This window comes from Sinocyclocheilus rhinocerous, unplaced genomic scaffold (assembly GCF_001515625.1).
Source record: "Sinocyclocheilus rhinocerous isolate Xijiao unplaced genomic scaffold, SAMN03320098_v1.1 scaffold955, whole genome shotgun sequence".
Taxonomy (NCBI): Eukaryota; Metazoa; Chordata; class Actinopteri; order Cypriniformes; family Cyprinidae; genus Sinocyclocheilus; species Sinocyclocheilus rhinocerous.
The window spans coordinates 541,264-554,332 of record NW_015646369.1 but is presented as its reverse complement, the minus strand read 5'-3'; the positions used below and the strand labels follow the sequence as shown (position 1 = coordinate 554,332).

Here is a 13,069-nt window from a genome sequence, read left to right as displayed (position 1 = left end):
GTAACGGCATACCTTCATGTCTTCTGTGCCAACTACGATATCCTCAGATCCAGGAACAGACTGCAAAGAGGGGATCTGTTGATACAGGTTAGGGAAGCACACCAGCGAACCAAGAACTGTCTGAGCCTCGATCCGCGGAGCCTGACATGAGCATGAATGGAGAAAACACCAAAATGAAGCTGTGTGCTTCTGTAAGTAGTGTAGATGCAGACTGACAGCAGCAGCGGTACCTCAAAGGAGTCAGTGTTGAGGACACGAGCAGCCGCGGTGATGAAGTCTCCCACCAGCATGGTGAAGCCCGGCAGACCCAGGAAGAAGAAGCGTGGTGAGCACCACCTAATCATCGTGTTCAACACATCCTGAGCACATCAGAACACGAGAGAGGAGGAACAAAAAATCAAGTACACAAATCAAGTACTTGAATAGGTAAGGATATACAATATTACTAATAGATGAATACAGTGAATATGTACTGATCTGCACATAAGCATTCATCTTATTTTATTACCAAAACATGCACTATAAAAACTTTAATATACTACAATATCTATTTATGTTACTGCACTTCAAGTGTGCAAACAACTGAAAATAACAAAATATACTATATAGTAATAAAAAAATGAACAAAAACTAAATGTGTGGTGAGAAATAGTATAAACACAGGCTACAATATAAAATGAGATGTCACATGATGCAAAGAGTGATAACGTTTAAAAAAAAAAATCTCTATATATATATATGCAAACATGCTCGTTTTATATCACTTGAATCTGCTACAACAGCAGGAAAGAAGCATGTGCATACATTTGTGCTATTTTAATGTTATTTGTTGTTTTTACATATCAAGCATTTCATGAAATGGGTTTACACAACCTACTTAGTTCACAATTAACTCAATACCTAAAGGAATAGTTCACCCCAACATTTTGTCATCATTTACTCACTCCCACGTCGTTCCAAACCTGTATGAGTTTCTGTCTTCTGTTGAACACAAAATATGATATTTTGAAGAACCAAACAGTTGTTGGTCCCCATTGACTTCCATAGTAGGAAAATAAATACTATGGAAGTCAACTGTTTTGATTACCATCATTCTTCAAAATATCTTCTTTTATGTTCAACATAAGACAGAAACTCACACAGGTTTGGAACAACATGAGGGTGAGTAAATGATAAAAATTTTCATTTTTTGGTGAACTATCTCTTTAGTATGTATCTCAAAATGTATGTGCCATGTAATAATCAATACTAAAATTCTGAATTAATAACTTATTTTTCACACCATCAGTCACACACACACACACACACACACACACACTCAAGGTCAATACAAGTCAGACAGACATGAACAACTCAGTGCCTTGGAAAGTGATTGGATCATTGAGTTGTTGGGATCAATTCACGAATGAATCATTCACTGTGTTTCGGTACGGATTCATAGAACATTGCTATTGCGTTTCAGAGTGGGTATCCATGTCTTCACTTCAAAATAACGAGGAACAAGAAGTGTACCAAAAAAACAAAAAACAAACAGAAAAATGACTCCAATAAATTACATACATTTAAAAAAAATGTACAGTACAACTATTTTGTACTGACAGATTCAAACTCCGGTTAACTGCATACAACATTTCGAGGCACAATCTCTGCACTTCATACGTTACTTTGAAGGTGTGAAACATTACATAACTCGGAGTGTATGCTTTAACTACTTTATAAACCACCAACCATTTCTGTCTCCCTCACATCAGTTTCTTGAAACCACTGTGCCATGTGCACAAACAAACAAATGCATAAACAAACACGGCTGCTCCGTAACTGCCACATTCATCTTCCTTAATTGAATCCTTTGTAAACACTGTCAGACGAAGAAAAAAAAACACCAATATAGGCAACCTAGCGGCATAAAAAGAGTCCTGCTGAGAGGGAGATGTTAAATTGGTGGAAGCGGTGCATCTGCAAGGACATTTTACCCTCATTCTGCAATAACTGACCTTTGCAATGCTTAGCAACCAGTAGTAATTAAGCGCCACCAAACTGCTGCGTGGTTACCCAAAATGAGCATTTTGGAGGAAGCGGCAATTCTGCAAAGCGGGACTATTATGCAGCGGTAAATACGGCAAGCACAATCTGAATCTACAGCATGTGTGTCTGTGACAATTTAACATGGCCAAACGGTTTAAATGGTCAGAGCAGTGCAAGGACATTTATATGTACAGACACATGGGTGAATGTGCCACGATTGGTCCTTTCATCTGAAGACACTAGATGTGCTGCAGCTCTTAGACAAATACCTCAATTTGTGACCTTTACATGACTCCGAACAATGGAGGTAAAAATCAATGTGCTGATGGTCAGTGTGTATTTACTAAATCCAGCCAGCAGTACAACACCTGTTAGCAGTACTCTTATTTGTTGACTTTCCTGTTCCTATAGCTGTGCACAAAGAAAGGTTTGATCATTAACTTCAGCTTCGGTTTGATCTGGGTTCCTGCACAGATACATTTCACAGCACACTGTTTCATGCCCTTTTTACTGCAGTAAAATACATTTTTGTACTAATCATTTCTTTTAAGCAATAAAATGTATTATACATCAATAAATATTGATGTATGATTCACTCAAAGGGTTATTTTGTGCTGGTAATTCTATTTGTGAACCAGCAACTTTCTACTGATATAAAATCACCATAAAATTGACAATGCGTATGTATTTATTTATTTTATGATGCAATGTTAATTATACCCACATCATTATTAATTTACAGTAAATATGTGCCCCTTAATTTTCAGTCAAAAACATGAATGTCCCGTCTTCCTCACAACAGCATGTCTTCTCTGATGAAGGCAGAGCAATAACTTCAGTTCTTTCCTTACAATAATCCCCTAGTCACCCATTTAGCTTGCACTTTCTACAATCCCAGTGATCAAAGTCAAGTCCCACCCAAAGGGATGCCACAATGTTAATTTTTGACCATGTGATTATTCTTTGATTTAAAAAAAAAAATTGTACGATCAAATTTGCCTAGCAATAAACAAATAAAGTTTTAAGCATTTGTTAGGACATACTTTTAACTGAAAACTAGTTTAAAATTATTGAAAATTATTATCTGAATTATTTACATTTTTGAAAATTATTATCTGCCATGTGACACCAAAAACATATTGAAACTAAAAAAACAACAACAATAACAAGAAAACTATTTGCCATTTTGTTAATTATCCATAAACTAAAATGTAAATTAAAATACAAAAAAATAAATAAAAAATGTACTGCATGTTTTTAAGACTGACATCGCAAAATGTCAATTGGTTGCAAAATTACAGAATCTTGATTTAAATTCTCTTTGTGGCTTTTAATGTTTAATTTTCTTTTTATTTAATCCAACACATTTTCGAAAATGCTGTTTTCAAACAATTTACTTAATCCATCTTTCGAGTTAAGACATTATCACATTAATAAATAATTTTTGACACATTAATGTTAAAACATTATCACATTTTTTCAAGTTGAATTGATGACTATTTTAGCCTCAGAAGGTGTGACTGATGGTGTACATGCACAAAACTTCAAAGAGATGCCCAAGTTCTTCAGTGGTAAAGAACTCTATAGTTGTACATACGATTTTAACAGTTATTCAATTTTCAGTGCACCAGAAAAGAATGAATACTGTGTTTGAATTGCAGCCCGTATCCAGCCCAATTCATGCTGTTTTTGCAGTTGGCTGTTAAACTGTACTGCCGTGTTCTTTCAGAAGTGTTTCAGATGTGAACTCTAAGCTCAACTTTAACAGCTCCATCAAGTGAATGGTAAAACTACAGCAGAAGAGATGCACTTCTGCACTAGCGTTCACGTTGTCTCTGAGCTCTGTCTGGCCTTCAAATCTGTTCCTGTGTGGATTTGAGGGAGACTTCAAGCCAACAGTGACACAAATAGAATCTATTATGGACACACAACAGTGTGTAGCTCCACAACAGTGGCCAAAAGCACTTTTGCTGTCTTTCTTGTCCAATCTCCATTGCTTTTCCATTGCAGCTAAACATTCGGGGAGCTCTTATTTTCTGACCAAATAACAAGAAACAGAAATAAAGAGTAAGGCACTCCATCAGCCACAGTGCAGTGCCAGCACACACACACACACACACACACTCACACACTCACACACACACACACACACACACACACACACCACTGGAGATCTGAACATGTTTCATCACAGTGCATTATCATCAAAACCACAAAAAAAACAAAACCTGTTCATGAAAAAAAACCTAAAGAAAAAAAAAAGAATGTATATTAGTCAAGATCAGATCAGACTAACTCTCTTTTGATTGTTCAATAATGATTCTTTGTGAACGTTTAGGAGAGAAGCAATTTTTCAAGTACAGAATCAGGCAGCTTTACTGCATCACAAGAAAGAAAGACTGTTGCACCATCTAGTGGTCTACTGCATGAAGTTTTTTATTCTTTTTTTAAAGGAATATTTTAGATACTTAAGTTCTACAAGCAGAATTTGAGGCATATCCTCAACAAATCATAAAAAATGTATCTCTTAAAATGAAAGAGAAGAGAATGAAAAACAATACAGCAATGCATTTTCAATTAAAGACTAAGAACAGTCTTTGTTATTGAGATGTACAGTTGTCTAAAACCCCTTTTTATTGGTGGAAGTACTTTTTCTGGATTAGTATGATTTATTTAATTCCTCTGGAGCTTCCACAACTCCTATGCCATGTCCCTTCCTGGTGTGTATGTATATATATGCATACACATATGATTACAATCGATAATGTGCCAAACAGACGTGTAAAACCAAGAACAGAACACAAGCAGGTTTAATAAAACACATGCAGAATCAGCTGTACCTGATCATCGCTGGTGAAGCCTTTGTGCATGACGTGGTAGAGGTGCACCAGGAAGTCACTGTTGGGCAGCACGTCCTGATGTTTGGTCATCATCTCACAGATCAGCTTATATGCCTGGAGCTTCCCAGCCTTGAACTCTGACGGCAGCATGGTAGCCTGAACACACACATCATAAGTCATTCAGTAATCAGTGTGCCTACTCTTATTCAACACAAAAAGTCCAGAGTAAATACAGAAAACGTGGCCGAATTAGCATATTCATGACATCACTGTGCTCTATTTGCATTCCACCTAGTACTTTACATCTGTTTGCTTCTCTCCTGCATTTGAATAGAGATGAATTCCCAATAAAACTCACACCAAGAATGATAACCATAAAGATAACTATAACAATAACTACATTAGCAGCCACACATATCAATGCATGATAAGATTCTGTTTATTATAAGAATGCGCTGTAGTCATCCGCCACTTTAAATGTTTTAAAGTCAGGTGGATTCTAATTGGCTACCAAATGTTTTTTATTGTTCAACAGCTGGAAAAAAAAAATTCTGTAAGTGATTCCAACTATAATGTTGCTTTATTCCTTTATCGTTATAGTTGTGATATGGACTGTCCTGTTTTTATATTTAGAATGATTATTAAAGTTATATCTGTATTGTTATCGTTACAGTTATTGTCCTGTATCTTTTTCTGTGTCAGGCAACGTAACAAGTATGAAATGAAATGCAATCACACACACACACACACACATACACATACACATACACATACACACACACACACACACAAGAAGTCTCTTATGCTTAGCAACAATGCATTTATTTGATCAAAAATACAATAAGAAAAGGAACATTGTGAAACAGCTTTCTATGTGAGTATGTTTTAAAATATAATTTATTCCTGCGTTTCAATGCTGAATTTCCGTTCTAATCATTCTAATAAGCTGATTTGCTGCTCAAGAAACAATTCTTATTATCAATGTAAAAAAAAAAAGCATTAATTACTTGCCCAATTTTTATTTTTTTAACTTACCCTAAAAGAAACCCAATTACAATCCCAATCTGAGGCAGATTATTCCCAGGTGTAGACAGTAATGTTTCTTGGCTGATCATCTGTGAAACTCTTGTAGTCTAACAGCAGAGAACGTTCCTGATGGAAAATGTATGCGCATTACCTTGAAGAGCCAGGAGGCCAGCATGCGCAGAGGAGGGATGAACAAGGGTCTGGCCACGGCTGTGTCTGTCTCCACTCTGATCCCAAGATTATCTCTGATCTGAAACACCAGTTCAGGATCTTTTGCATTTCATTTCTAAGTTAACTGTAAACAAGGCTTTGTGGGGAACGAAGGGAACCTACCTTAGCCAGCTTGTGCCAGAGCTCGTAGAGGTAACTGAAGACCTTGGCGTGGATGCGGGCACAGCGGATGCTGTTCACATCACCTAGAATCCCCAAGATCCTCCTCCAGAGAACGAAGGCCGAGTCGGCGTGCCAACCGGTCAAACTGCCGCCGGCGATGATGCTGACGTCATCAGCCAGAAACTCACTGCTGTCTGTAAAGAAGAGCAGACACACAGTGAGCAACTAACTAAACCTTTAAGAAGCCTTGAAAGATCTTCCGGTTGATGTTGGCTTGGTTAAGAAATAAATGGCGTTTAGCCCTATAAAGTCTGTCTGTCTGTCTATCTATCTATCTATCTTATTTTATTACACACATTTCTAAGGTCTCTAAATGATCAACATGATCCAAATTTAGCTGAAAAACCCGTTGCACACAATCTACTACATTCCTTCTATCATCTGATTGATGCCTTTTAGTATAATATTTTCTCCCTTTATCTACCTGTTACATGTGTCTTTTTGTTGTGAATTTTTTAATTGTAAAGTAGACATAAGAATAACTTTGATATTGTTCGTAATATTTCAAGACGAACACATACTGGAAAAATCATGTTCAGTTGTCAGTCTAAAAAATTATCATCAGGCCTTTGATGAATGTTTATTTGTTTATTTATCTCTCAGTCATCATTATATTGCATTGCATTATATGTTTTGATCATAAAACTACTTAAATATCATCTTATTAAGACACAATATTGGGAGATATAGAGTGACGATGGATATTTATAACATCTTATTTTAGTATCTGTGATACAGTTATAAAGATCTCATTGATTTACATCACAAGCGATCAGAATTTCATCTTACTTTTTGGTCATATGAATATCAGCATCTGCACCACATTGCATATTTTCGCTCAGTTTGTGTCTCTGAATAAAACTGAGGTGTATTTTTCTGCTGAGCTCCACATTCTCACTCTATTATACTATATGAGCCATAAAAACTCATTTGGTGGAACACTAGAGTATGAGTTCGTATACGGTTTACTTTCTTCGTTTAATAATAATTAATAAGACAGAACTGTTAAACTGAGACAGCTAACTAATGAAGTGCTCCAATGTTTAGGCACAGTCCCACTGTCTCACACATCATCCAAACAGAAATAATTAAATAATTTAAAAAAAGCCATGTTCCTGTCCATGAAGAGCATTTCAAATGAGTTATTTCTGAGGTTTCATTTTGGTCAAGATGTTGTCTTAGAAGAAAGCTGCCTGTGTGAAGGTCTGGAAATATGCTGCCTTGGACGGATGGAGGTAGAGTGAAGTACACAAGATGAGTTTGGTCTGAGGGAGGTTGAGAGGATGAGTGCAATACCCAGATGGTGAGGCACATTCATGGCATCCTCCAGGAGATGAGGGCCCTCACAGCAGCCATGAGGCACGAGGAGAGCCGGAGACACTGGAGGACAGTGAGGAGGAGCGGCACAATCTGACCCTACACAACAACACAGTGATGGATGGAAGGGTGGTGGAATCACATCTTACACAAACAGGGAAAACAAACACACTTACAGACACATGAGGCACAAGAGCTGATCCTGATATAATCATCGAATAATCAGTGGCAGATGCTAAGATGATTTAAAGCAGTGCTTCTCCACCTTATTCAAAGGCCCGACACTTCTCTGAAAACAAACTTCAGGATTACAGGCATTTCGAATGTACTTCAAAGGCTTCCCCTCTTTTTAACCATAGAATTTACATGACTTTTACAATCGTTCGTGATTTACTAAATAAAGGGGCGGTCACGCAATATTATGTTTGGACGCTGCAATGGTTGTGATATCATGTCACACTCTGCAGTCCCGTTTTTAATCATAAATTCAACATATAAAAAATAATAATATGTATTTTTTTATTACAGCATTTTAAAAAAAAATGGGGGGGGGGGACCTTTGCATGAACTTGTTTACTGTCTCCCATATTCACATATAATATGAATGTAAGGATTTTTTCAACACGAGGATTTTTTACACACAATTTCAATCCAACGAATGGTCATTATAAAAAAAAATGTCGATTAGCTTTTAAAATTTTACTAATTTACCCTTTTACTAATGGGAGCCCTTATCCTTCAAAAAATAAATAAATAAATAAATAAAATAAAAACATAAAAATAACATGTAATAAATAAATAAATAAATAAAAGTTGCTGAGAAGATCAATTAAAATAATTTTTTTTTAGCTTATTTTAATGATACCCTTTTCCTTTTCTTTTTTTTTTAAACAATTTTAGCATCTTGATTCCCCTTGGACATTAGTGGACATCGGGCTCCTGGTTGAGAACCACTGATTTAAAGGAATGTTCTGGGTTAAATATACCGTTCTACTCACAGCACCGGTGGCAACCTAGTCTATGGATAATAAACTGTTTACAAATACTGTGTTTATTTGTTTTTTTAATGTGCCTATATGACATGTATACAAGGCGTTTTTTTCTAGCATTAATCTCATGCTAACATGTATAATCTTTAAGTGTATAATGTTTAAGTTTCAATAAAGTGTGATGAATTGTCTATTTGTAATGTTTATTCTGGTGCTGTACAATCACCTTACAGACTTCCAGTGCAAGTGTGTTGCATTTTTTCAAACTGGCAATCACTGACAGAATCCCACAGATGCTGCTGTATTTAGCCCCGGACTATTCCTTTCATCATATGCCGTTCTGCTATTATCTTCATTATAAATACTGAGATCAGAGTAGTGGGCAAGAACAACAAGAACATCAAGAACAAGACAACTTTCACAGAGTGGTGTGACAGCTACTGCTGTGGGTTGACACAGATGAGACACATGAGTGCTGGGTAGGATCAAGGTTCAGAGGGGATGATCTGTGCTGAGTTCTGGTACCTGCCAGTGCTTCAGTGTGGCTGAGCAGGAGGCTCCTCTGGCTCACTGTGTCCACAGTAACACTCATGCTCATGTCATGTGTAGAGGGAGAGTCCGGCTCCTCCTCGACCGCGTGCCACGCCAGCAGACCCACCTCAGCATCGTTCAGATAACCATTAGACGTCTCACTGCTCACACTCTCACCTGACAGAAGAGAGGTTATATTGACAAAATCATTAGTTATCACACGGCGCTCTGAAATGCAGATCTCTGTGGTCTGTTATTCCCTGATAATGTATAACCGTATAGACCGTTCATATGGCTATCTGAAGATGGTGCTTCTTTTATGTCTCTCATAACACACCACACACTCACTCACCCTCTTTTGTTTCATACAGACGCATCTGGTGACATCTTGATTTTTGGAAGCTCTGTGTTTAGTGAGCTAATAAAGTTAAGTCCAATTATTTACTTACATGACAAGTAGCCATGTAAAAGGCAGCATAATGTACATCCAGCTAGTCAGTTGTCATCTTAAACAATATATATATATATAGGGCTCCAGACTAACATTTGAGAGCAGTGGCACCAGCGCCACTAAGTTCTACAGATGGTGGCGCCAGGACCAGATCTGGTAGTGCTGGGGGTGGTGTGCGGGAGTATTAAAATATAGATCATTTAATCATAAAATGACTATTGTTTTGCATTAATAAGTGCAGTTACTAATAATATTACATGTTCATTTCTTGTTGTTTTTCTTTTGTTTATTGTTTATACAGATTTGACAGTAAAGCACTAAGCTTGAGTTAAGATGCATGCAACATTTACTTTTATTAACAGTAATATAGCCAATAAGTGCTCCTCTGCTGCTGTCTACTGGTTATAATTGTGATGGTTTGTTTACCACAAAGTATATTTTGATCATCCCATTTAAAAAATTCTGTGCAGAATTTGAATGATTCTCACTAGATCTCGCAGCAACCTTATTGTGTGGCGAATTCAAACGCTTCTCACTGAATCTCGCAGCACTGTTGCATCTGTGCAGCCTTAAGAAGTGGGGTTATACGAGCCTGTTTAAATGTTGAGGGAAAAACACCAGTGTGAAGGGATGTGTTAACGATGTGAGTGATATGTATAGTATATACACACACACACACACAGATAAATGTATTATAATTATTAGTTAATGTGTTATTTTATTACGGCATTATTTTGATAATTATTTATAATATAACATAATTCCCCTAGTAAAAAGGTAATATATTTAAAATACATTTATTTCATACTAAGTATAGTTCAAATCTATTAACATATTTACTGGCAGATAACTCGAGACATACTGATATAAAAATTATAATTAAACTTTACTTGGCATATTACTTGTGCACAATGCACTTTTCTTGATATGAAGTCTAAAATGTGTTTTAATGTCACTTTTGAGGAGTATTGTGTGATCTTTCAATAGTATCAGACATTAAATGCAAAATATTTAAAGTGTACCTGAAGTATACTTATACTATATATACTTATAGCAATAGTTCCACTTTAGCACAATCAAATATACTAAGTATGTCTTTAATTGCACTACTTCCGCACAATTAAAGTGCATTAAGTACAACATTAGTTGTTCCATATTAGCAGACTTTAAGTATGCCAGTTTAGTATACTAAAAGTACAATTGCAGGACATTTTATTAAGTACATAAATATAAAAATGTATTTGTAGTATACTTAGCATGAAATAAATGAATTTCAAATACATTTAAGTATATTTATTTTTCACTAGGGTCCTATTGATATTTTCATAATACTGTATACTAATACATTATGTATATCAAACTACCTTACTATTCTTTCTTTTAATGTAAGATATTTTGCATTTTTTTCCTATTAAAATCAAGCATAAACCAAAACAAAACAAACAAGACTTAATTTTTACATTATTATCATTAGTAGTAGTACAACTACTGTTATGGTATACAACCAAGCAAAAAAGAATGCAAAAAAAGAAGAAAGAAAGATTTATTTTATTTTAACAAGAAGAACAGAAAAATGCCAGGAGCGATCATCGAACAAAGCTCACTTTTCTCCCGTAGTTTAATCTTCAGAAATGCTGGAGCTCCGTCTGCTGGATAATCCAGATCTGCTGGACTGCTGCTCTGCCGGATCAGAATCTGAGAATATCCACAAAACTTCAATAAAATTAGCACGTGAAGAATCATTTCATAAATCAATGGCAATGCAATGTTACTGACCGTGGGAGCGTCGCCCTCTCTTTTCCCTGTAGAGCTGCTCTCTGACACAGACTCATCTCTCTTCTGACCTGTGTTTCATACCAGTAGCCCACATATCAGAAATCATGCTGCCTGACTGTGATTTTCAAGCAAATTCCTACAGCAGACTAATTCTTAGTTTAAGTTACATTGGCTAATATGACAACTGTGCAAACAATCCAATGCATATATTTTGTTTAATGGCATCTTTTTGCTAAGTGCTATGAATAAACATCAGTATCACTAATATCAATACAGATGTGGCCCTCTACAGTCTAATCTGTCCCTTCCTGTTTCATAATGAATGAAACTATTTTTACACTTCTCAATACAAAAGTTCTCTAACATGGTGCTTTGCGCCACTGCTTTGGTAAAGCATCACAATATGGCTCAGTGCCTTTTGCAAAAGGCTGAGATTTATTTAAATAAGCATACAGTCTATCTGCATTTCAAAGCAAAGCACTGTTCACACAATTTGTAAACCAGCTTTCAGAGAAACAGCAGTTGTCCACAAAAATAAAAGCTCTTTATATACTTGTTGCAAAAATAATAATTTTTACATGTGCATTTATTTTATAGTGAAGCTGTATTACAATAGTTATTTAGGGAAAACAATACAAAATTCAAGGTTTCAAGTTCAAGTCAACACTAAACATATTTTATATTGTTCAATTTGGTCAGAGGAAAAAAATTGAGCTCTTCATTAAGTTATTCTGGGGCAAATATTTAGTAGTCCTCAAAACATCTGATTTCACCAGTAGATTTAAACAACATTATTTTTAAGGGTTTCTACCTATAATATTTCAAATGAATAGAATCACTGACACTATACTAAATCACAAAAACAATTACCACAACACAACTGTCAAAAACTGTATTAATATAAAGTTAAGACGTACAGTATGTTATGAGTAACATCTGTGTCTAACACAACTCTGTATTTTCAGCAAAGCAGACTGATGAATATTTCTATGTTGGTGTCAATCACATTTACAGGTAATTGTTCTCATACTGTCTCTAAGGGTGTGTTCACACCTGTCTTTGTTTGTTTGATTCGACTGAATCAAACTCAGGTTGGTTTCACCCCTTGGTGCGGAGCTTTTGGGCAGGTGTGAATACAGCAATCGCACTCGGGTGTGCACCAAACAACCGTCCTGAGACCCAGCTGAAGAGGTGGTCTCGGTCCACTTCCAAATGAACCCAAGCACACGTGTGGTTTGGTTTACAGTTTCTGGTTCACTTGCAAAAAGTGCAGTGTGAAAGTGAACCGCACCAAACAAAAAAAAATCAACATTGCATTTGGTCCTGGTGTGAATACACCCTAAGTATATAATGATCATTAGTGGGTTTAAAGTGTAACCCAAATAAATGCTTCAAATACAACATGCCATTTCTTTCTCTCTTTTTTTTTTTTAGAAAAGCAATCTCAGGCTACGTTTACACGACAACGATGTAGTCAAAAACGGAAACGTTTTTCCCTTGCATTTTTAAAAAGTTTCACGTATACACGACAACGTTTTCAAAACGATTTGCGTTTATACATATCCGCTAAAACAGCCAAAAACATATGTCAGGCCAGTAGTTGGCGCTGTAGCGTCTGGACCAATCAAACACACAATATATATTTTGTTAGCTATATTTAACAAATACTCTGTAACACCCCTCAGTTAACAAGCCATATGAGGACCTATGGACCCTTCCCC

At 36.1% G+C, this 13,069-nt stretch overlaps 1 protein-coding gene across 1 annotated transcript in view; it reads right to left on the bottom strand.

Annotated features, from left to right (window-relative positions):
• Positions 1-13,069, bottom strand: part of ralgapa2 (Ral GTPase activating protein catalytic subunit alpha 2) — a 190,668-nt gene that overhangs the window by 71,206 nt on the left and 106,393 nt on the right. Inside the window, 9 exon segments of the mRNA XM_016511733.1 lie at positions 13-141; positions 231-359; positions 4,866-5,021; positions 6,043-6,141; positions 6,225-6,418; positions 7,581-7,700; positions 9,116-9,298; positions 11,177-11,267; positions 11,349-11,416. Coding sequence (XP_016367219.1) covers positions 13-141; positions 231-359; positions 4,866-5,021; positions 6,043-6,141; positions 6,225-6,418; positions 7,581-7,700; positions 9,116-9,298; positions 11,177-11,267; positions 11,349-11,416 — 1,169 coding nt within the window.